The sequence below is a fragment of the Gossypium arboreum genome, chromosome 11, assembly GCF_025698485.1.
Source record: "Gossypium arboreum isolate Shixiya-1 chromosome 11, ASM2569848v2, whole genome shotgun sequence".
In the NCBI taxonomy this organism is placed as follows: domain Eukaryota; kingdom Viridiplantae; phylum Streptophyta; class Magnoliopsida; order Malvales; family Malvaceae; genus Gossypium; species Gossypium arboreum.
In genome coordinates this window covers 102,730,616-102,756,558 of record NC_069080.1, presented here as the reverse complement: position 1 = coordinate 102,756,558, position 25,943 = coordinate 102,730,616, and the positions used below count along the sequence as shown (strand labels likewise).

The following is a 25,943-nucleotide window of genomic DNA, read 5'->3' as shown; positions in this document are numbered from 1 at the left end:
TGGGGAAAATAGTTTATAAAATATTGAGAATAAAGGACCAAAAAAATGTAAATGAAATTTGGAGTGCAATTTGTAATAAAGTACATAAATATATAATAATGGATGACAAAACAAAATAAACAAATAGATACCCAATAAAAAAGAAAATAAAATAGTTTTAAATAATAATAATAATAATAATAATAATAATAATAATAGGCTAACGAGTAAATACATAAAGAATTAAAATGAATAAAGGACCCGATTGTCACTCAAATAAAATTAACAGGATAAATTAAGATAAAATAAATGAATAGTGGACTAAAATGAAAATCGCGAAAACCAGCGAGGACCAAATGGGAAAATATCTTGATCCTTCGGACATGCATCCCTTCTCCAGGAGATAAGCAAACCAAGGACCAAATTGAAAAGCAAAGAAAACATGTGGTAAAATTTCTAAAAATTAAAAGAAAAGGATCCGGACCCAATTGTAAACCATTCGAAAAGCGGAAGGACCAGGGTTGAAATTATACCCAAGTCCAAAAACACACAGACCTTGAGGCTTTGGGTTGGGTTAGAAGGGGGTTGGCCAAAACAACGCCGTTTTGAGGATGTTGTGGCCAGTCTTAAACGACGTCGTTTAATGGAACCTATAAAAGCTATTTAAAAAAAAATCATTCTCTTCACATTTTCGAAAAAAAAAGGCTGAGAAGCTCTCTCAGTTTCTCTCAAATTCCCTCGAGTCGGCGTAACTTTGGCGAAGGCTCCGGTCAGCGGGCCGCCAGCCACCGACAACTGTGCCACCGTCCACGGTGGCTGAAAAATAATAAAAATTTTCCATTTTTAGCACTTCGTCCTTCTGAGCCCAGATCTGGGAGAATATTCCCCAAAAGTCCTCTAAAAAAAAAGTCAAAGGAATTCTTCGATTCCGTCTTCTCCGATCGCAAAAAAAGGTAAAATTTTTTGAATTTTTAATATATATGTATGTATGTATGCTATATTCAAAATAAACATGTGATGAAAAAAATGGAAATATACATTTGTAAAAAAAACCTATAGTTTTTTTAAAAATTTCTTCCTCTTTTGATTTTTTTCGTCTTTATTTCTCTGTTTTTGATTACTTTTTCGTGTCTATTTTCTTAAAAAAAATGAATAATAGATAAAAAAAAGCAAAATCTCCTTTGAAATTTTATTTTCTGTTTTTTGATTCTCTAGTGCATGTAAAAAATTACAAGTAAAAAATGTGGCCTTTTTTATAGTCGAAAATCGTAACTATCTATTTGTTTTTTTTTTCTTTTGTTTTTTCTTCGTTGTCTTCTCTGCTTTGCGTGTATGTTCCTCTTTGCAGGTGATAGTGGAGTGGCTGATGGTGGCGGTGGTGGTAGAGGGGTTTCTGAGGCATGTGGAGAGGAGCACCGACGTGGCATGTGACTAGGGTTTCTTATTCTCTCTTTTTTTTTTTGCTGAAAATAGTTTAGCTTTTGGGCCATTTGGGCCACTAAGGTTTTCTTCTATTTGGGCTATAATTGGGTTTGTAATTTTGGGCCTATAATTTATTGTAAATGGAGTCTGGACTTTAATTATTTTAGTTTAAATTTGTTTTATTTTTGTAATCTGGGCCCGGGCTAACTTGGCCTATTATAGCTGCCCCTCTTTGCTCATTGTCGTGTAAAGGGAATGAAGCAAAGACATTAAAAAGGGTCAATTTTGCTTGGTCTTGCTGAATCTTGACTTCTTCGGTGCTTTTCTTCTTCAAGTAACCTCATTCCAACCCATTGCAACTTCAGGGGTATAGGAATTGCAATTTCAATCTGCTCCACTGCAACTTCAGGGAGATAAGATTTGTTATCTTGTAGTTTTAGTCTATTCCACTGCAACCTCAGAGAGATAAGACTTGTTATGGTAGATTTAATCTGACCTACTACAACTTCAGAGGTATTGGATTTGTTGTTTCAATCTACTTTATTGTAACTTTAGGGAGATAAGATTTGTAGCTTCAATCTGCTCTACTGCAACTTCAAAAAGTTAAGATTTGTAGCTTTAATCTGCTCCACTGCAACTTTAGAGAGATAAGATTTGTAGCTTCAATCTACTCCACTGCAACTTTAGAGAGATAAGATTTGTAGCTTCAATCTGCTCCACTGCAACTTCATAGAGATAAGATTTGTAACTTGTAACTTTAATCTGTTCCACTGTAACTTCAAGGAAATAAGATTTGTAACTTGTGGCTTTAGTCTGTTCCACTGCAACTTTAAAGAAATGAGATTCGTTATCTTCAGTCTACTCCACTGCAACTTCAAGGAGATAAGATCTTACCACTATGACTTAAATCCGTCCCACTACAACTTCAGGGGTATAGGATTTGTGGTTTCACTAATCTGTTACACCGTTCTCTAGGGAACATGACCCATAGAATCAATTTCATGGGTCTTTGTTTATGCCGAGTGATTAGGATGTTATGATCAGAATGAATCAAATGCTCCTAACTAGATATGTATGAATGATGTTTGCATGAATGCAGAATGTCATTTTTTCAAGAATGATCCCCTTTTAATTCTTATGTTTACACTGCTCGTTGTTCACCAGGGTTCTATCACTGACGTATTACCCTGCCTTCTTGTTCAGCTAATATTTTTGACAGAGAACCCAAAGAAATAATGACCAATTTAGATTATTTTTCCAAATATTTACAACTCTTAATTTTGGTTAGTTCTGATTAACGGTCCTATTTCAGATTCTTGTACTATTTAGAAAACCTTTCAGAGCAATATGTAGAAATCCTTTTACTTGAATATTATTAGTCCATTAATTGTTATTTCAATGAAAAATGCTTAAAAAAGATTGTAACAATGGATCAATGTTGAAATCTATTGGGAGCAAAACTAAAAATGAATGGATTAATCAAAATAGCAAACATTGCTAAAATAAAAAATGAGTAAGATGAGAAAAGGTTCCCTAGATATTGTAGTATGAGCTTCTTCGAGCAAACTTGATGAGGACCATTTTGAGCCTGATATATGTTTAGAAGATCCAGCGTACTTCATTGATTCCTCAAGACATAACGTCCTTCATTCTTGCTAATTCGGAGAGGACAAGACTACCTCATGCCCCATCTTTAATCAAAATTTGAGTTGCCCTTTCCTGGGTTTTCAACTAAAAACCCCTTTGGTCTCAAAGTGCCCTTTGTGTGTTTTCACCTTGGCCTCTCCTTTTCTTTTTTTAAGTGAAGTATTTCTTAACTAAATCAGAATTCATAGGATTAGGCAAGTTTTTACCATCCATCTCGGTCAAAATCAGAGCTCCTCTGGAAAAGGTCTTCTTTGCCATATAAGGTCCCTTCCAGTTTGGCATCCATTTTCCTCTAAAGTCCTTTTTTATGGGAAGGATCTTTTAATACTAGGTTCCCCTCATGGAATTCTCTGTGGCGAACATATTTTTCATAAGCTTGCATCATTCATTTTTGGTACATCTGACAATGACGAATAGCCCTTAGCCTCTTTTCTTCAATAAAGTTCAACTGATCATATATAGATTGGATCCATTCTGCTTTATCTAACTCCAATTCTGACAAAACTCAGGGGAAGGAATCTTGACTTTAATTGGCAAAACCGCTTCTATTCTATAAACCAAAGAGAAAGTCGTTGCCCTGATGAAGGTTCTGACAGACGTTCGGTAGGCATAGAGGCCAAATGGTAACTTCTCATGTCAATCTTTATAAGTTTTAGTCATTTTTCCCATGATCTTCTTAATGTTTTTATTGGCTGCCTCCACTGCACCATTTATTTTTGGGTGATATGGTGACGAGTTATGGTGTTTGATCTTAAATTGATTACAGACGTCCACTATTGTATTGTTGTTCAAGTTCAATGTATTGTCAGATATGATCCTTTCTGGCATTCCATACCGACATATGATCTCTTTTTTCAAGAATTTGCTGACTGCCGACTTTGTGACATGGCTTCTACCCACTTCGTAAAGTAATCAATGACCACGAAGATGAATTGATGCCCATTAGAAGCTTTTGGCGAGATTGGCCCAATGACATCTATCTCCCACATAGAGAAAGGCCATGGAGAAGTTATGACATGAAAAGGTGAATGAGGCACATGAATTTTGTCTCCATATATTTTGGCACTTATGACATCTCTTGGCATAACTGATACAATCCCCTTCCATAGTGGACCAATAATACTCGAATCTCATGATCTGCTTGGCCACTGTAAAACCATTGGCATGTGTTCTGCAGACACCCTCATGGACTTCTTCTAAGATTTTTTTTAGCCTCTACAGTGTTCACACATCTTAGCCGTACCTGATCCTTTCTTCTTTTGTATAGGATCTCCCCATCTAAGACATAGTCACTGGCTAGTCGTCTCAACGTCCTTTCATCATTCTCGGTTGTTTGGTTAGGGCATTCACGATTTTTCACATATCGCAGTATATCGTGGTACTAAGGGTGATAATCCTTTTCTTCTTCATCAATATTGTAACAATGAGCCGGAGCCTTATAAATACTCATCTAGATAGGTTTTACGTCCTCTTATTTGTTCACTTTGATCATGGAAGCTAAAGTAGCTAAGGCATCGGTATCTGGTTTTCATCTTGTGGAAGATAGCAAAAGGTGATGTCATCAAACTCCTCAATTAATTCAAGAACCAGCCTTCGATAATTGATTAATTTGGGATCTCTCGTCTCCTATTCACATTTGAGTTGATATATCACTTATGCAGAATCTTCATATACCTCCAGTGCTTTAATCTTGCATTCTATGGCTGCATGGATACCCATGATGCATGCTTTGTATTCTGCCCCAATTTACTAGTAAAGGGATAATGATCTTCATTTGGTGATACTATGACTACCCCGATTCCATTACCTACAACGTTTGAGGCTTTGTCGAAGTTTAGTTTCCAAGGATAGCCTTCTTGAGAGTCTTCTTTAGTGGTTGCAACATACATTAGAGGGTCATTCTTCCATTCAAAGCAGTCGATTCCATCATGTACTTTAGAGGGTCCGGTTTTGAGATGAGCCAAGTTGTGTGGTACAGCATGTACTGTCTCAGTCTCCGAGTTGTCCAAATCAAGGTGCAACACAACTTCTCAATTGGTGAATATCTTGTCTCACATTAAGTGAATTTCTTACTGAGGTAGTATATCGCTCTTTCTTTTCTTTCTGACTTATCATGTTGGCCCAGTATGTATCCCATGGAATTTCCAAATACTGCCAAGTATAGCATCAATGGTTTATCTAGACTGGGTGGCATCAGTACAGAGGCGCTAGATAAGTAATGTTTGACTTTTTCAAAAGTTTTCTGGCACTCATCATGCCATATACCTGGATTGTGTTTCTTAAGGAGACGGAAAATGGGGTCACATTTCTCCGTTAGTTGTGAAATGAAACAAGCAATGTAATTTAACCTCCTTAAAAAACCTCAAACTTCTTTTTAGGTATGCGGCGGAGGTAGCTTCTGTATAGCCTTGACTTTATCCTGGTCAATCTCAATCCCCTTTTCACTAACCACGAATCCTAGTAATTTTCCCGACCTGACCCCGAAGGTATATTTTACTGGATTGAGCTTTAGCTGGAATTTTCTCAACCTTAAGAATAATTTCCTTAAGACTTGTACATACTCCTTCTCTGTTCTAGATTTTGCAATCATGTCGTCGACATAAACTTCAATTTCTTTGTGCATCAATTCATGAAACAAGGTTACCATGGCCCTTTGATACGTTATGGCATCACCTTATAACAAAATGTTCCCCACATGGTTATGAACGTGGTCTTCTCCATGTCTTCATGATGCATCTTTATTTGGTTGTATCCCGAGAAACCATCCATGAAAGAGAACAGTGAGTAACCTACCGTGTTTTCCACTAAAGTGTCTATATGAGGTAATAGTAAATTTTCTTTCGGGCTGGTTTTGCTTGAATCCCTATAGTCTATGCACATTCGTACTTTCCCATCTTTTTTAGGGATAGGGACGATATTGGCTACCCATCTGAGTATTTAACCACTTGTAACAAACCAGCATCGAATTACTTCTTGACCTCCTCTTTTGTTTTTAACAAAATGTCGGGTCTCATCCTTCAGAGCTTCTGTTGAACCAGCTTACACTCTTCCTTTATGGGGAGCTGGTGTACCACAATATCAATACTTAACCCGAACATGTCTTGATATGACCATGCGAAGACATCCATAAATTCTTGGAGTAACTCAATGAGGTCTCTCATCGTCTCTGCAGCAATGCAAGCTCCAATTTTTACCTCTTTTTGCTCTCCTAAGCTCACAATTTCCATTAACTCTTTGTAAGGTAGGATTTGTCTCTCATCTTGTTCTACCATCCTTAACAAATCAAGAGATAGGTTACAGTCTCGATCATCTTCAAAATCCTGAGAATCCTCCATATACATATCTTGTTCAAAAGGAGACTTTAAGTTAGTAGCATTGTCACTCATATCATTAATATCTGGAGACCTGTTATAGGGATGAAAAAAGATCCAAAGAACAAAAGCATCTAAGAATAATTATATGTATAGTATGATTATGAATGAAATGGAAAGAATAAAATAATATTTGCTCAAGATGATACATAAAGATGCATTTTATTGAAATAAAGATGTTTGGACATAATCTTATTGATCCTAGACTTAGAACAATAAGCGTGTTTTGAACATTACTCTGAATTGGCTCTAAAAACTACAGGAATCTCTTCTGCAGTCCAATTGTTCAGAACACTTCCAAGTACATAAGGGTAGATGCCTGATAAATTTTCTCCCCAATTCCTTCTACGGATATGGCGTTGATGTTCAGATTTCCCAACATTTCTTCTACGGTTTCTTTTCTTTACATCTTTCACTCAGAGTAAATAGTTCCTCCTGACATGAAAGTTCTAGATATATGGGGAAAAGTCATCGGTTCCCATTTGACCTCTCCCCTACTTAATTGTGCTCTTCTCCTTTCTTGCTTCTTCTCTAGCTCCTTTTTTTCTCTCGCATCTGGCTTAAATTGTAACACCCTTACCAGTATTTGACACCGGAATAGGGCACGAAGTGTTACCAAACATAAACTCAGACAATCTTACAAAATCGAGACATGAATTTTCGTCCAAATTTAAAACTTTTCATTTACATACATATCATCCCTTATGTGGGCCCATGAGGCCCAAAACATACATCGAGGGTGGTTTGGGACTAAACCGGAAACTTTCAAAACTTTTACCACACTTAGAAAATTTTCATGTGTTGAGGAGTCACACGCCCTTGTGAATAAGCCGTGTGGTCGCACACGCCCGTTTGGCTTAGGACTTGTCTGTGTCCTCAGCCCATGTAACTCTCTGTTTATGACGTCATCAATAAAATAGGGTCACACAGCCAAGTCACACGCCTGTGTGCTTAAGCCGTATGGAAAATTAAATTCCAAAAATCATGTGCAGACTTCACACGGCCAGGGCACATGCCTATGTCCTGATGCTGTGTCCTCTACACGGCTGAGACACACAGTCGTGCCTCTGCTAGTGTGTTTACTATTACGTATTCTGTTTTGCATTAATTAGGGTGTAGGGGACACACGGCCGGAACACACGCCCATGGGGCAGATCGTGTGTCACGCACGGCCTAGACACATGCCCGTGTGTTTACCCGTGTGGACAATTATTGAGGCTATTTTCCAAGCCAATTACCACCCTTAATTGCACATACACAAACATGACTTCAATGGCACTTAGCAGGGCATAATTGAGCACTTAAACATACACAGACAAGACATGATCATGATCATTTCATCTTTATTTACACATGCATAAGACTTCATACTTTATCAACCCAAATTTATAATTTTGCATGCACTAAAAGTGGTAGATTACTTCTAATTAACATATTCAATTCTTAATTGTCATCATGCATTTCATTCACAATTCCATCATTAAACATCCATAGCCACAACACATTCCATCACATACATACAACAATCAACCACATTACAATTGCATAGACACATGCATGCATAAACCATTAGGTTTACAACCCAATAATCAATATGAGCCACATCTCATGGCCTCATACAAATTGAACCACAAGCCATTCTAGGCCAACTCATTTGGCCACATTTACAATGATATAATTACTCAAAATACAAAGTCCCTATACATGCCATAGACTCAAACTACTTGAATTCATCAATACACGTGGTGATAGCTTGATAGTGTGATGGCCTATCCGGCGATCTCCAACCCGAGCTAGCTAAATTAACCAATAAGAGATGGGAAAGTAAGAGGAGTAAGCATTAAAGCTTAGTAAGTTCATATGAAAATAATAAACAATTATTAACAATCATTTATTTTACCCATCCAAAAGAACATTATTAATACAAATTGTATTAATTCTCATGATTACCACTTACTCTTTTATCTTATAAATGCCATTTACATGCCTTGGCATTAGCCTAACCACCATAGTCTCTCCAATATAACTTATCACATTATTTACCAAGTTATTCCCATCCTCTTAATCACATGCACATCATTTATGAGTAATCATAATTTTAACATATAGTTCGACCACCTTTCACTTGTCTAGGCTCGTATCTTACTATATTCTCATAATGAGTTCATTCGACAATTATGCCCATTTTTCTTTTCCTCATATCCAATGAAACGCAGTTTAAATAAATAAACTGTAAAATATCACAAATCAATTAGGCTCCTAAGCTTATAACATGATCATTATCAAATCTTAACATGCATCCATTCACCATGAATGTAGATCATTTGTCACAAGGTTATCAACATTTCACAAGTATAGTTGTTCATGTACATTCTTACCAAGAATTCATCATATACTAAATCCACTTCACATGAGTTTTGTGTACATACCTGTACCACTCATAATATGATCACATACTTTCTTGTTCTTAACATACCCATTGAAATACAATTCAAGCATATAAACATATTAGATCATATCTCAATTCGGCCCAACAGCCTAATACATAATCATGATTTATATTTATCATATATCCAATATCACAAGTATGTGCACTATCAACCATAATGGTAATAAACAATTATTTCCAAAATAATCATGAATTTACAATTATAAGCTTATGTACATGCCTGTTTACTCGTAGTAATTTCATTCTCATACTCATCTTTGATTTACCCATTGAACACATTGAAATACTAAGAATGCTCGGGGATCTCATACTCTTAGTATCGTATCAATGCTATATCCCAGATATGGTCTTACATGAAATATCATATCGACGCCATGTCCCTGACATAGTCTTATACAAAATCACATACCGATGCCATATCCCAGATATGGTCTTATACGGAATCTCGGTAGTCCTAATATCATGACATTTGTATTCTACCCTTGAGGTTAAATCGAGATTTCTCATTTCTCGAAACTTCGTCAAAATCGTCATTAATCAATTTCATAAAATCAAATGTATATAATTCATGTAATATCGAAATAGTAAATACATAACATAAGGTTGCATTATTTACGCATGAACTTACCTCGATACCGAAATGGCAAAAAGGGACCTAACCGTCAATTTCACATTTTTCCCTCATTTTAGGCCCGAATCTCATTTTCTTTGATCTATAATATCAAAAATCATATTATGGAAAATTACATTTTTACCCCCAAAGTTTGACATATTTAAAATTTTTCCCCTAGGCTCGTAAAATGAAATGTGTTCAACTTCTTTACTACCTCTGCATAGCCGGATCATTTTCATGCCTATAGCAGCTTACACATTTTACAATTTCACACATTTAAGTCATAAATTTCACATTTCACAAATTAGCCCCTATTTCACATTTTCATCAAAAGTCCCTTAACAAAAGTTGTTCAACACACAATAAGGTTTCATTTTCTTCCATTAAACTTAAAAAACAACAAATAGCTCTCATGGAAAAACCCTAGATTTCCATCCATATTGCAAATAGTCCCATATTTAGCTAGATTAAGTTACAAGGGTTCCAAAAACATAAAAATCAACAAAAACAAACACAAATTTCACTTACATGCAAAGGATTTAAGTTGCTGAAAATTTGAGCTTCAAAACCCCATTTTCTCTTGTGTTTTTCGATGGAGAAGATGAATAAAGAAATAAAAATGATATTTTTATTCCTTTTGCTTATTTTTTTTTCATATAATAACCTAATACCCATCTACCCGTCCAACATCATAATTACGCCCCATGTACATCCACTATCTCTTTTAATGGTCTAATTACTCAATAAGGACCTCTACTTTAAAGTTCTACAGCTATTTAACACCTTTAGCTAATAGAACACAACTTTTTCACTTTTTACAATTCAGTCCTTTTGACTAAATTGAGTGCCCAAACGTTAAAATTTTCGATCGAGATTTTCACGAAGTCATTCCATAAAATCGTAAGCCATAAAAAATGTAATAAAAAATAAATTTCCTTATGTCAGATTTGTGGTCTCGAAACCACTATTTCGACTAGGCCCAAAATTGGGCTGTTACATAAATTCTAAGCCAAAGCGGTCTCGTTTGTCCCTCAGTATCGGTGCTTCGAATTTCCCCTGGATGTATTTTTCAAGTCTTCCTCCTTGCAAGGCTCTATTTCGAACCGTCAGTTGTAGACCCATCCTTGTAGTTTTGGAGATTTTAGGAATCGAGATCTTGTTTCCTTAGACAATGAAGGTTGCATTCATAAATTATAGCGATCAAAAGAAACATTCTATCGCTTCATCATCTGCCTCTATGTATGGCACTTCACTGGTTACGGATGCAATAATGTCTTCTTCTACTTTTATCGTTACTAGTCGACCCTCTGTTACCAACTTTAGCTTTTGGTGCAGTGATGACGGCGCTGCCCCTGCTGAGTGAATCCAAGGTCTCCCCAACAAGCAATTATAAGAAGGCTTGATGTCCATCACCAAGAAATCTACCTCGTACATGTTTGGACCAATTAAAAGGGGTATCTCAATCCTTCCAATCACCTTCCTTCCAGTATCATTAAATGCTCTCACTATGTTTTGGCACGTCTTCATATGAGAGCTATCCACAGGCAACCTATTCAGTGTGGATAAGAGTAAGATATTCAGTGCAGACCCATTATTAATTAGCACACCTGGAAATATATATCTTTTGCAGCGGGTAGTGATATGTATGGCCTTCGTAGATCCCATGCCTCCGGAGGTATTTCATCATCATTGAAAAAGATGAAGTTTTCAGTATTTATATTGTTAACCAGATGATTCAGCTTGTTCACAGATATATCATTAGCAACATAAGTTTCATTCAATACTTTCATCAACGCGTTACGATGCGTCTCTGAGCTCAAGAGCAAAGCTAATACTGATATGCAAGCTGGTTGTTTATGTAGCTATTCTACAACACTATACTCGTTATGCTTTAGGAATTTCAAGAATTCCTTAGCCTCATTCTCAGTTACCGGCTCATTAACAGGTGATTCAAGTCTGACCGTCTTCTCATTCTTTTGTTCAACCACCGAGGCTTTTTCTTTAACAGGCTCGGCTATCGTATTTGTGGGATCATAGAGCCTTCCACTGCGTGTGTAGAAACCCACATCCTGGCTCTCTTCTAAAGTGCTAACCGGGCTCTCCTCTCCCAGGATCGTCACATTGCAGTCATAATTCCAGGGAACCCTCTTGTTGTCCTTGTAGGGAAAGGTTACAGGTTTCTGGATTATAACCCTTGGTGCAATTTGTACTCTGGCTTCATTGTTTCTTTGCCATGAAATAATAACCACTGAATGGTTGACTTTATAGACCTTCTCTATTGACCCTTCTTCTGAAGCACACATATCTTCTCCTTCTAAGCCTTTGGCATATTCAAAGAATTCTAGCTCCTTATTATCCATCAGATTTTGCACTAGGGCCCTGAATTCAACACACTCTTGGATCTCATGACCTTTTTCAGCATGGAACTCACAGTAGTTCCTCATCCTTTCAGGTCTCTCCTTTGAATCCTGTTTGATTAATCATCATTCTACCATTTTCTTCCAAACCAATTTTAGTGGGGTTTTCAGTTCCGCTACATTCATCTTGGTTCTCTTCCCTCCACTCTCAATTATCGCATTTACCCCTTTATCAGAATGACTGGGTAACGGATTTCCTGCCACATTAGGTCCCAATGGATCATCGAACTTCACAATGCCCATCTCGATGAACCTTTCAATTAACTTTTTAAAAGTGGTGCAGTTCTCGATTGAGTGTCCCATGATTCCCGTGTGGCACTCGCATTGAGCATTCACGTCATACTATTTGGGGAATGGAGGTTGCATATGCTTTAAGTAGAAAGGGGATACCACATGTGCATCAAACAGACTCTGATACAGCTCCCTATATGTCATCAGGATGGGTGTGAACTGGAGCCTTTCTGTATTTTGCCTTGGGTTAGATTCTTGCCTTGGAGGCCCTGATGGCTAGTAGTTGTTGTCCTTGGCTGGCCTAAAATGATTGGTTTTGAATAACCTTTGTTATATATACTTGCATTATTCACCTTATTTTTCTTCTTCCACGGGGCTGATCTTTTGGCGCATTCTCCCGTGTTTATCTTACTACTTCTCACTGTGTTTTCAATCATTTCACCGGATATTACTCTATCAGAGAAGCTCTTAGTAACGCTTCCCAACATATGGTTGATGAACGGGGCTTTTAAAGTATTGATGAAAAATATTGTGGTTTCTTTCTCTAGAAAAGATGGCTGGACTTGCGTTGCTACCTCTCTCCATCTTTGGGCATATTGCCCCAAAGCTCTCACTTTTCTTCTTCTTCATATTCTACAACCTGATTCTGTTAGGTGTCATGTCTGTCGAATGACTATATTGCTTCATAAAAGCTTGTGCTAAGTCTTTCCATGAATTGATTTTGGCAGGGGATAGTTGGTTGTACCATTTGGCTGCTGACCCGATCAGACTATTTTGGAAGCAATAAACAAATAATTGGTCATTATTAATGTATCCTGTCATCCTTCGACAGAACATCGTGATGTGAGCTTCAGGACAGCTAGTCCTATTATACTTTTTAAACTCTGGAGTTTTGAACTTTGGAGGGAGCACTAGATTTGGGACCAAACTCAAGTGCTTAGCATCAATTCCGCAATGATAATCAGCATTTTCCATTGCTCTAAAATTTTCTTCTAACCATCTGCACCGATCTTCAAGTTACTTTGGCAGTTCCACTCTTGCTTTTTCCATTTCTACCATATCATCTAGATCAGGAACAACGGGATTGGTTGGATTATCCCTCAAATTGGAGCTTGAATCCATTAGGTAGTTCGTTAGTGCCAAGGTACCGGCCTAATATTGTTGGGGTCTGATAGTAACGGGTACCCTTCATGGGTACACCTTTGGTTGGGTTTGAAAATTTATCGGGGTAAAACCTGGGGGATAGGTATTGTTTTCATTATCATCCATTGAGTTAGCTGTAGTACTCTTCCCTTTTTTGAGTCTTCTAACTAGCAACTGCATCAATTGGCTTATCATACTTCTTTGGGATTCTTACATTTGATCCCTCATGTCTTGTTGAATTTTGGCTAATTGTTTTGCATCTGTGCTTGGAACTGATCTTGAATACCTCTTTACATTTGTTCTAATCTCTCTAATCTTTGATCCATTGCTTTGGTTTTGCGGCGGGTATCGTAGCAATATTTAGTTGGTAGACTCTCATTAGTTTTCAAGGTAACTATCATAATTTTAATTAATTAGGGTCTTTTTTATGAAACTTGATGCATATGATGAAATGTAATACAGATGAATGAATGCAAAAAAGAGGTGTTGGTTCTGATTCAATTCAATTAAAACAACTTTACTAGAAAACAAATTTATTTACATAAAACGAATTACATATACGACTTTGTCTTAATACTCAAAGCCTTAACTTTCCTAAGAAGCCAAACTAATTCTCGACCTCGATCCGATTCTGATTCGTATTTTAAGCTTAGTATGTCAGCTTAGACTGTTAGGGTTTGCAAATGATCGACCAGTTCCCATACTTGAGCCACAGCTTCGCCTATAGTGTAGTTTCTATCCCTAGCCTAACATTGAGAACGTTGGAGCTACTCTTTCCAGTATTCGTTATTCATTCCAAGAAACTCAACTCGAAGTTCACAATTTTGTAATGCGGTCTCGAGCTCTTCTATCTTTCCCTTCAACTCCTCGATCTTACTTAGACTTTCCTTTAGCTCAATTGTAGAGTTGCGAATACGATATTGATGAAGTGATTTTTCTAATTCTGCTACTCGGGCTTTTAATCCAATCTTTTCATTTTAGCTTTCTACAAACTCCTTTCTAGAGTATCTTCTCAAACCTGAGCATCTTGGAATTTCTTTTTCTCACTAATCGACCCTAATCATTTCCTCTTTGATCTCTTTCCGTCATTGCTCTGATGTTTTACCCAAATCGGCAATTCTTATTGACAAATGCAGCTTCTTATAATCCGTTTTTAGACTAACCAAATCTTCTTCGACCTTGTTCTTTCCTTTTCTCAATTTATCAACCTCTAGATTCTGGATGTCAAAGTCTAATCCTAGCTGTATCTTTTCTTTTTCCAATTGTTCTATCTTCCTTCTTAGCTTCGAACTCATTTTTTCAAAGTCTTACTTGATGATTTCTAGCTCAGACATGATCACTTGTAGCTGCTCTTCTATTGGTCGACTGTTTTCTTGACTGGGCATAGGGATGTTATTATTGACTCTTTTACCTCACCACCAACTATATTTGGGGGTTGTCATCGGATTTGAGGTAAATATTTTCATTTTATAGGTTTGGTTCCAAGCTTTCGATATTTCATGAACCTTCTTCTTGTAATTATCACCCTTGTACAAAAACTCACACTAAGCCAACCCTTGCGTCGCTGGTATGAACTACCTCGATCTATACTGTCTCAATATGAGCAAAGGAGCATATCCAACAACTCCCTAAATCCAAAATAGAGGAACCTTGTCAAAGTCTCTACGTCGGTATAGAATCTCATCGGGGATCATCCAAGGGGCTCTCCATTCGATGTCCTCATCTTGGAGACTCTGGAGAATCGCCATCCACTTTTCTTTTAAGATGTTGTCCCACCTTGGGATAGCCACTAACTCTTTCAATGGAGAGTAGTTCTCAGAGAATACTCAATCAGAAACCTTATCTACCCTCTAAAAGTGGCTATGGAACCATGCTAACAAGAGTTGTGCACACCCAATAAAATTTCCTTCGCCCGCTCTTTGGCATGCACTCAAAGATCTGAAGGTTTCGACCAAGATCATCGGGATAGGCGTGACCCTCTTGTCAAGCCGGTCAAACAAATCTGAAACTACCTCATCTATATGCCCTAGTGCTTTGGGGAAGATTACTAACCCGTAGATACTTAAGACGAAGACATCGACCCTTTTCTTCGTGTCCGGATGTGCTAAAATAAAATCTCGCAAACTTCTCCAAGGTATGCATTTACTATCTCCTTTTTGTTTAATCCGGGCTGCAACCCATTGCTTAGTCATCCATATGATGCTCATTAGCTTTTTTAAGAAATTTGGGACATTGGCGCCTCTCAAATAGGCTTTGTCAGCTTGAATCTTCAGGCAACGGAGTAAGGTCGTGTACTCTTTCATGATGGGTACCAAATCAACTTTCCCAAAGGTAAAGCAACTGTAGGCGGAATTCCAATACTGGGCGAAAGCTTGGAATAAGCGTTTGTCCACTTTCATATCGAGTAAATAGGGCAAATCACCATAGTTACAGTACAATAGTTGTTTGATCTCGTCATCCCATTGGTCCCGTATCTCTTTCAATTCTTGGAGATTATTCTGAGTCACGCTGATGTGAGTGAAATCCCACAACTCTGACACATACCCCTCTGTAAGATTATCACCCTTCTCTTGCTGCATTTTCTCGGACCAAATTTTGACGGTCGCATTATCCTCTACTTTATCAAGAAACCTCTTTTTCCATGATAAGCTCTCTATTTAGTAACTGAACGTGAATCAACACCTTTTCTATGATGAAAATGCCATGCAATCACAATCAAAGCAAAACAAAGCAAGTCAGTATTATACATAAAGCTAGAATTCAAAGCAAATGAAAAATAATAAATAAAGCACCTATTCGGCTAACCACTAGGGTTCGGTGTGGTTCTACCTAAGGTAGGCTCTTAGGGCTCATTATATGCGGTTTGGTTCTAAAGTAAGGGTACCTGGACCGATAGATTCCTCGATCTTCACCCATTATAGGCTCATACAGACTGAGTTCAATTCAAGGGAATACATTTCCCTATGGCTATACGGAGATGAAGATCTCACGAAGACATAGGTACGGATGTATCCTGAAAGCGATCTACTATCCTATACGGAGGTGAAGACCTCACGAAGAAATAGTTTCTCACACCCACTTAAAAGGGTAAAATCGGTCGATTTATGCGATGTAATATGTGGAGATATATCAAATGGCTCAAACCAATAAAGCAAATATATTATGACAAAAACCACAAAAATGACGGATGAAATGCAACAAAAGCATCATAAATTTACACTAAATTTTCAATTTTTGACAAAAAAAAAATCAATTTGTGGCTTGACTCTTTAATTGCAGTCCCCAGTGGAGTCACCAAGTTGTCGAAACCATTTTTAAAATTAACTTTTTATTTGAAAAAAACAATAATAGAAATAAAAATGGGAGTCGCCACCAATCCTTTTAATATGAGGTGTGATCAAATCACCTCGAAATTTTATCTTTTTAATAAAATGTTTGATTTATTAAAACAATGTTTTTCGATCTACAAAAATCCATAAATGGGTTCGAGAGTCAGTTACGTACGAGGAAGGATTAGCACCATCGTAACGCCCAAAATTGGTAACTAATTGATTAATTAATGTCTTAATGTCGAAAGTTGAAAACTCGAAAAGAATTTAAAATACGATCCCTCTTTGTGTTATGATATTTTTAATTAAAATTACCCGAATAAATCAAAATGTGTATAAAATGTCTTCTTATCTCGAAGTAACAAAATGTCACATCCCGTAAGTTAGGACACGACACCTCGAATCCTTGAGAATAAGCTTGCCTTTTATTATTATTTACTTAAATCTCATGTATTTTAATTTTAAAAGGATATTCGGTCATTTAGGTTCAACGAGAAAAATCGAAACCCCGTAAGTTAGGGTACGACTTCTTAAATCTCCAAATATGGAACATTGCCTTATTTTGAAATTTTTTGAATAATAACGAGTGTAATATTTAAACGATGTGTATTTCTCTTATTTGGGGTATAATATAAAACGGCCTATTATGGATACATACGTTTAAATGCAATTTTTGACGTAATTTTAACGAAATGAGACAAAATGGTGATGTAGAAAATGGAACGATGATATACGAATGAAATGTCGCGTCAATAAATGACAATAATCTAAATTACTAATAGACCATTTCATAATGCACATAATGACGATAATCACATAATATATACTATTTTAACACTAATACGAACTATCGAAGAAAAATAAAATAAATAATAAAGTAAATAATAATAATGATAAAAAAATAATGATAAAATATGCATATGAAATGACAATGCCAATTTTAAACATAATAAAGACAAAGAAATAAATAAATACATAACTGAAAATTGAGGAAAATAGTTTATAAAATATTGAGAATAAAAGACCAAATTAAAATGTAAATGAAATTTGGAGTACAGATTTGTAATAAAGTACATAAATATATAATAATGGATGACAAAACAAAATAAACAAATAGATACCCAATAAAAAGAAAATAAGACAATTTTAAATAATAATAAAATAGGCTAACGAGTAAATACATAAAGAATTAAAATGAATAAAGGACCCGATTGTCACTCAAATTAAATTAATAGGATAAATTAAGATAAAATAAATGAATGGTGGACTAAAATAAAAATCGCGAAAACCAGCGATGCCAAATGGGCAAATAACCCAATCCTTCGGACACGCGTCCCTTCTCCAGGAGATAAGCGAACCAAGGACCAAATTGAAAAGCATAGAAAACATGCGGTAAAAATTTTAAAAATTAAAAGAAAGGGATCCGGACCCAATTGTAAACCATTCGAAAAGCGGAAGGGCTAGGGTTGAAATTATACCCAAGTCCAAAAACACACAGACCTTGAGGCTTTGGGTCGGGTCAGAAGAGGGTTGGCCAAAATGACACCATTTTGGGGATGTTGTGGCCAGCCTTAAGCGACGTCGTTTAATGGGACCTATAAAAGCTATTTAAAAAAAAATCATTCTCTTCACATTTTCAAAAAAAAAGTTGAAAAACTCTCTCAGTTTCTCTCAAAATCCCCCAGGCTAGCGTAACTTTGAGGAAGGCTCCGGTTGTCGGGCAGATGGCCACTGGCGACGGCGTCGTCGTCCACCGTGCCCGAAAAATAATAAAAAAAATCTCTTTTTATCCATCTATCCTCCTGAGCCCAGATCTGGGAGAATATTCCCAAAAGTCTTCCAAAAATCGAAAAAAGTCAAAGGAACTCTTCGGTTCTGTCTTCTCCGATTGCAAAAAAGGTAAAAAAAAATTTGTATTTTTGAATATATATGTATGTATGTATGTTATATTCTAAATAAACATGCAACGGAAAAAAATGGAAATATACCACTGTAAAAAAAAAACTGTAGTTTTATTAAAAATTTCTTCCTCTTTTGATTTTTTTAGTCTCTATTTCTCTGTTTTTGATTGTTTTTTTGTGTCTATTTTTCTCTTAAAAAATGAATAACAGATAAAAAAAAAAAAAGCAAAATCACCTTTGAAATTTTATTTTCTGTTTTTTGATTCTCTAGTGCATGTAAAAAATTACAAGTAAAAACTGTGGCCTTTTTTATAGCCAAAAATCGAAACTATCTGTTTATTTTTTTGCTTTTGTTTTTTCTTCGTTGTCTTCTTTGCTTTGCGTGTCTGTTCCTTTTTGCAGGTAATAGTGGAATGGCTGATGGTGGCAGTAGTGGCAGAGGGGCGTCAGAGGCATATGGAGAGGCGTGCCGACGTGGCATGAGGCTAGGGTTTCTTTTTCACTTTTTTTTTTCCTAAAAATAGTTTAGCTTTTGGGTCATTTGGGCCACTAAGGTTTTCTTGTATTTGGGCTGTAATTGGGTTTGAAATTTTGGGCCTGTAATTTGTTGTTAATGGACACTGGACTTTAATTATTTTAGTTTAAATTTGTTTTATTTTTGAAATCTGGGCTCGGGATAAATTGACTTATTACAATTATTAATCAAAGAACCATTTGTTGCAAATTTACAATTAAAAAATGAATTCATTTAATTTGTTGCAAAAACACAATAAATAATTTGGAATTTGAGAAAGAAAAATACAATAAATATATCTCATAATTTCCCATATTTACCTACAATAAATTTTTTGTTAGTTTACAATAATAATGTAATTAAAATAAATATAAACTATCTAAACATAGAAAACATACGAATAAAAAAAAAGAAATACACTTGTTAGTTTCTTTCAAACAACATATAAAATTATATAATAACAAGTTTAATCAACATCTCGGTAAATAAACAAAAATCAAATAAAATTACATTATAAAAAACTTACATTATTAAAAAATAACAAAACATTAAACTAAACACTAACAATTTATAACCTAATCATACATTACTAACAAAATAATTTTACATTAATAAACAATAACAAAACACTAAACTAAACACAACAATTTATAACATAATCCTAAATTACTAACAAAATAATTTTAAAATAATTATAAAAAAATTACATTCATAAAAAAATTAAATCATAAATACTAAACACAAACAATTTATAGATAATAATTAAAAACAAAAATTTTCACAACATATTAACTAAACTCTTTAAATTGAAAAAAAATATTTACTAAAATAATACATACCTCTTCTTTCTTTCTTTCTTTCTTTCTTCTTCTTTTTTCTTCTCCTTTCTTTCCTCTTTTTTTCTTCACTTATGCACCTTTCATCTTAAGGGGGACCATGCTTATAAGGTCCCACGTTTCAATTTTTTTTTCTTTTCTGAAGGGACTAAACACTACTTAAAAACAATGTGTAGGGCATGCAGGGGAGGGAAGCTGGGGCATGCAGGGAGTTCAATGCGAGGGAGAATCGGCGCAGGATGATAGGACTAGGCAGCATTAGTGTCGCCTATCTAACAGGTGAGACTGGTGCCGCCAGTTCAGATGGCGTCACACGGCGGTCATGGGTATGTTGACCTGATATATATATATTTTTAAATAATAAAAAAAATATTTTTTTAAAAAACAAAAAAATTATTAAAAAATAGGTGGTGCTGCCTATGAGAAATGTCCCACCTAAAAAAAATACTATTTTCGTTATTAATCCTGCTAACACCCAATTTCAGAAATTATTTTTTTATATTATTTGGGTAAGTTAGCCGCATCATTCTTTTGTTGGAGACGACATTAGAGCTTTGACAATAGTAAAATGTGGTGACAAGTGCAGTTTCTTTGATTTGAAATGACAAAGATTTGCGAATATGAAATGAAAAATAAAAGATTTATTTAAAAAAGGAAAGATTATTTTTATAGAACTAGGATTAAATTGAGACAAGTTTTAAATGTTGATAGTTGAGTCTTTTATAATTATGCCTAAATTAATATAATGTATAAATCTTAAAAGCTAAACTTTTTATTATGTTATTTTTAAAATTGGTATTTTATCCTTCTATCACAACAGTTAATCACAGTGGACGAGATTAGACAAAAAAAAAAAAAAGAGAAACTTAATTAGTTGGATGATGAAATTGTAATTTTTTATAATTGGATGAAGGAGAAAAATTAAGCATATTTAATTTACAAGAAGTATAATTTGCTTATTATTAAATTTAACAATAAAATACAGAATAAATAATTATTTAATGAAATTTAATTAATATTAAATAAAATTTTATAATAAAGAAAAGGACACCTAGCGAAAGCAGGGCTTAATTTCAGTTCTTCCATATTTTTATCCTTCAAACTAGTACTATACCAAATTAGGCAAGTTGAAATCTATAGTATACACGTAACGAGGAGGGTAAAGTAAATTCCACAATATATGCCAATCTATAAATGGAAACCTTAGAACTCTGCATTTTTCTCATCAAAGAAAAAAAAAAGGAAGTGTAAAAAGAGATAAAAAGAAAAAAAAAATGTCGGGAATAGTGGAAAAGCTGAAGGACATGATGGGTGACGAGGACGAGGAGGACAAGAAGGACAAAAAGGACAAGAAAGACAAAGATCACAAGAAAGGCAAAGATCATAAAGATGACAAAGATGAAGGGATGATGGATAAAATCAAGGACATGATCACGGGTGATAAAGATGACGATAAGCATAAGAAAGATGACCATAAGCACAAGGACAGCAAAGACCACAAGGATGAAGGGATGATGGATAAAATCAAGGACATGATCACTGGTGATAAAGATGACGATAAGCACAAGAAAGATGACCATAAGCACAAGGAACGCAAAGAACACAAGGATGAAGGGATGCTAGATAAGATTAAAGACAAGATCCACGGGGATGACGATCGTGGCCGCGACCGTCGTCGCGATAATAGCCGTGGTCGCGATAGCAGTCGTGATCGTGAGCACCATCGTGATCGGGACCGTGATAGTGATCGTGAAAGCGACCGTGATAGCGATGGTGGTAGTGATGACGAGAAGAAGAAAAAGAAGAAGAAAGGAAAAAAGAAGAAACACGATGGCAGCGGTAGTGATGATGATCATTAGGTCATCATCATCCATTGACAACATGTCATCATCTCCATAACTCCACCACACCTCTCTTGTTTGCAAGTGGAGAGCGTGAATGAAATATATATTAATATGAAAATAAGGTTTTTCTTTTTTCTTTTCTTAATTAATTAGTATTTGTTATCCGAATACTACTTAATTTATTTTTTAAAAATATGTAAGTGTAAATTTTAAAATATTTTAAAGATAAATAAAACATTGCATTAGCATAATTGATGTATAAATAATTGTAAAATCAATATAACAATGCTAGTTTGAATAAAATATTGCAGAATTGATTTGTATATTTTATCATATCTTTATTGTTTTAAAATATTTTTATGTTTTATTTTTTTTAACATGTCGTGATTTCTATGTTATATTCATGTTGTGCCTAATATTCCCGATCTCCCTTGTATAAACTTAAACAATTGTAAGTTGGCCTGTCTTTCGTTGTTTTTAACACTACCAGTTGGCAATTTGTCATTACAGTCGGACATTATATGTTTTTCTTCTCCTTTCTTTACTTTAAGTAGAACAACAAAAGCCTTGTTCTTCACTTCCCACCAAGAAAAACACTGCTAACTTGTGGAAATAGTTTAACCATACCTTAGCTTGCAAGAAAAAAATATATATGGATAGGCTTATTCGTTTGGAACCATCAAACCTTGTTGCTATTAGGATTGAGCCAGGGCAGAAATGCTATGGAGAGCTTACTTTGCGCAATGTTATGTACACCATGCCGGTTGCAATCCGGATGCTGCCGGTTAACAAGGGCCGATACACTGTCAAACCTCAGTCCGGAATCATAGTGCCACTTGGGACACTAACTGTGGAGATTGTGTATCATCTCCCTCCTGGTTCACTTCTTCCGGACTCGTTTCCTTACAGTGATGGTTCTTTCCATCTGCATAGTGTCGTGGTTCCCGGTGCGGCGATCAAAGATTCGGTATCGAGCTTCGATATGGTTCCAAATGACTGGTTCACTACAAAGAAGAAACAGGTGTTTATTGATAGTGGTATCAAAATCATGTTTGTTGGTTCACCTGTTTTGGTTCAACTTGTGATGGATGGTTCAATGGAAAGAATCAGAGAGGTATTGGAGCTTAGTGATCCCACTTGGAAACTAGTTGATTCAGTTGATTCACGTGGACAAACATTGCTTCATATTGCTATAACTCAACGTAGACCTGATATTGTCCGATTGCTGCTTGAATTTGAGCCGGATGTTGAGTTCCGATGCCAGTCAGACTCTACCCCGCTCGGGGCTGCTGCAAGCTGTGGTGAAGAATTGATTGTTGAACTTCTGTTGGCACATAACGCTAGCACAGAGCGATGCGAGTCCTCTCGTTGGGGTCCTGTTCTCCTCGCTGCGGATGGTGGCCATGTAGAGGTTCTTAGACTTCTTCTGCTCAAAGGGGCTAATATTGATTCCCTCACAAACGATGGCAACTCTGCCTTACACCTTGCCGTCAAGGCAGGAAGAAAAGATTGTGTCCGCCTACTATTAGCTAATGGTTCCAAACCTGATGTACGCAATACAAGAAATGGCGATACACCATTGCATATCGCTGCACGACTAGGAGATGAGCAGACGGTGAAACTTTTACTTCAAAAGGGGGCGTATAAAGATAACCGAAACAAAGCAGGAAAAGCCGCCTACGATGTTGCAGCTGAGCATGGTCACACATGCCTTTTCGATGCACTCAAGCTCGGTGACAGCTTATGTTTAGCTGCTCGAAAAGGTGAAGCGAGAACCATCCAGAGGCTGATAAAAAACAGTGCGGCGATCAACGGAATGGATCAACATGGATGGACGGCTTTACATAGAGCCGCATTCAAAGGAAGAACAGATGCTGTAAGGATGCTGATTGATAAGGGCATCGATATTGATTCCAAAGACGAAGACGGATACACGGCTTTGCATTGCGCGGTGGAATCGGGCCATGCCGAAGGGGTGGAATTGTTGGTGAAGAAAGGAGCGGATGTGGAAGCAAGGACTAATAAAGGTGTCACAGCGCTGCAAATTGCAGATTCATTGCAGTATGCAGGCATTAGCAAGATACTGATCCATGGTGGAAACGGAAAATTGGGGAAAGAGATTGAAACAAAGGCAGGAACGATGAAGAGGAGACTCTCAAAACCAAGAGCCCTGCCGGGTAGCTTCGACAGATCACTACCATTGGTAGTAATTTAAACTTGCCTCTTACTTTTCTTATAATATCCGTATTCAACATCTGTGTTAATCTTCCATTTACATATACATATTTTTACGCATCCAATAAAAAGTGCGCCGCTTCATATTTTTTAAAAGCATTTTTAATATTAAAGAATTCTTCTCAATAATATTTTAATATTAATTACTGTTCACTAATTAAATAAAATAGTGAAAATAAAATAAAATAAGAGAATACACAGATTTTACGTGAAAACCCTTACGGAAAAAAATCACGGGCAGAGGAGAAGAAAATTCACTATGTCAATTCGAATAATTACTAGAAGAAAAGACTATTTCTATTTATAACATTGTAAAGCCATGTTCTAATAGGAGTGTAGTAAGATTGAAACACATTATTCTAATCAATATAAAATAGATAGAGTTTAATAAAGTTTAAAAAATATTATTCTAAAATAAAATAAAATAAAAGAAGTGTAGTTCTATATGGATTTTACTTTTATTTTATTTTACCACTGTATTTTATTTAAATAAGGATTCGGGACACTTAATTTTAACAATTTCCACCTTGACACGAATTCTCAATGAACAAGTTCTTTATCGTGAACTCTCAACAAACAAGTTCTTCATCGTGAACTCTCAACGAACAAGTTCTCCACCTCTTCCATAAAACCCCTTAAGGGTTTAACTTCAATAATGAACACCAACCAAGTCTAAGCAACGTTCAAACTTGGTTATAGGAAGTTACTTAGTCATCATATCTGTAGGATTTTCATGAGTACTAATTTTTCTCACAACAATATCACCACGAGAAATAATATCATGAACAAAACGATACCGAACATCAATGTGTTTTGTTCTCTCATGAAACACTTGATCTTTTGAAAGGAAGATTGCACTCTGACTGTTACAAAATATTGTACTAATTTGAAGGTCTTCATTGAGTTTATTAAAGAGTCCCTTCAACCAAATAGCTCCTTTACAAGCCTCAGTAATCGCCATGTACTCAGCTTCAGTGGTAGACAAAGTGACTGCAGTTTGCAAAATGGCTTTCCAACTAATTGCACAACCTCTAATTGTAAAAACATAACCTGTGAGAGATTTTCTTCTATCAAGGTCTCCAACAAAATCAGTATCAACATACCCAATGACTCCATTTCTAGTTCTTCCAAACTATAAGCAAACATCAGTAGTACCTCGTAAGTATCTTAAAATCCACTGAACTGCTTTCCAATATTCTTTATCGGGATTCGCCATGTATCTGCTAACTACACTAACTGTATATGATAAATCTGGATATGAATAATAAACCATAGCTTACATAAGATATCCCACTGCACTAGAGTATGGAACATGTGACATGTGCCTAATCTCATCATCTGATTGTGGAGATAAAGTTGATGAAAGTTAGAAATGACCTACTAAAGGAGTACTAACAGGCTTAGCACTCTGCATATTGAACTTGCAAAGAACTTTCTCAATGTACCCCTTCTGACTTAGGTACAATTTACTTGCTTTTCTATTTCTAAGAATCTTCATACCAAGTATCTTCTTTGCTGGTCCCAAATTTTTCATCTCAAATTCTTCACTTAGTTGGGCTTTGACTTTTCTTATCTCTCATTTATCTTTAAGAAGTAGATACACAAAAGAACCATCATTGTTTTTCTTAAAGTAAACACAATTGTCAGAACTACTACTTTTGAAATCATGAGAAATCATAAAGGAATCAAACCTCTTGTGCCACTGTCTTAGTTACTGTTTCAAATTGCAAAGGGACTTTTTCAGCTAGCTAACATAGTCCTCTTTTTCTGAGACTGTAAAACTCCCTGGTTGTTGCATGTAAATATCCTCCCCAAGTTCTTTATGCAAAAATGCAGTTTTTACATCTAACTGCTCAAGCTCCAAATCATGCATGGCCACAATACCAAGTAAAGCTCGAATCGAACTATGCTTCATAACTAGGGAGAACACATCTGTGAAGTCTACTCCTGAAATTTGATTGTAACCCTTTGCAACAAGCCTTGCTTTATATCTGGGTTCTTCAACTCTTAGA

At 35.8% G+C, this 25,943-nt stretch overlaps 2 protein-coding genes across 2 annotated transcripts; both read left to right on the top strand.

Annotated features, from left to right (window-relative positions):
• The first annotated feature begins 21,126 nt into the window (after positions 1 to 21,126).
• LOC108473092 (uncharacterized) lies at positions 21,127 to 21,711 on the top strand. Its single transcript, XM_017774654.2, has one exon. The coding sequence runs from the start codon at positions 21,127 to 21,129 to the stop codon at positions 21,709 to 21,711; it is 585 nt and encodes a 194-aa protein (XP_017630143.1).
• A 497-nt stretch (positions 21,712 to 22,208) lies between these two features.
• On the top strand, positions 22,209 to 24,017 carry LOC108473032 (protein VAPYRIN-like). Its single transcript, XM_017774599.2, has one exon. It carries the CDS (start codon positions 22,349 to 22,351, stop codon positions 23,909 to 23,911), a length of 1,563 nt encoding a protein of 520 aa, XP_017630088.1. The 5' UTR covers positions 22,209 to 22,348; the 3' UTR covers positions 23,912 to 24,017.
• The last annotated feature ends 1,926 nt before the right edge of the window (positions 24,018 to 25,943 follow it).

What these genes read in the sequence shown, in the direction of transcription:
- LOC108473092 (XM_017774654.2), top strand. Translation starts at nt 21,127, where the DNA reads ATGTCGGGAATAGTGGAAAAGCTGAAGGACATGATGGGTGACGAGGAC.
- LOC108473032 (XM_017774599.2), top strand. Translation starts at nt 22,349, where the DNA reads ATGGATAGGCTTATTCGTTTGGAACCATCAAACCTTGTTGCTATTAGG.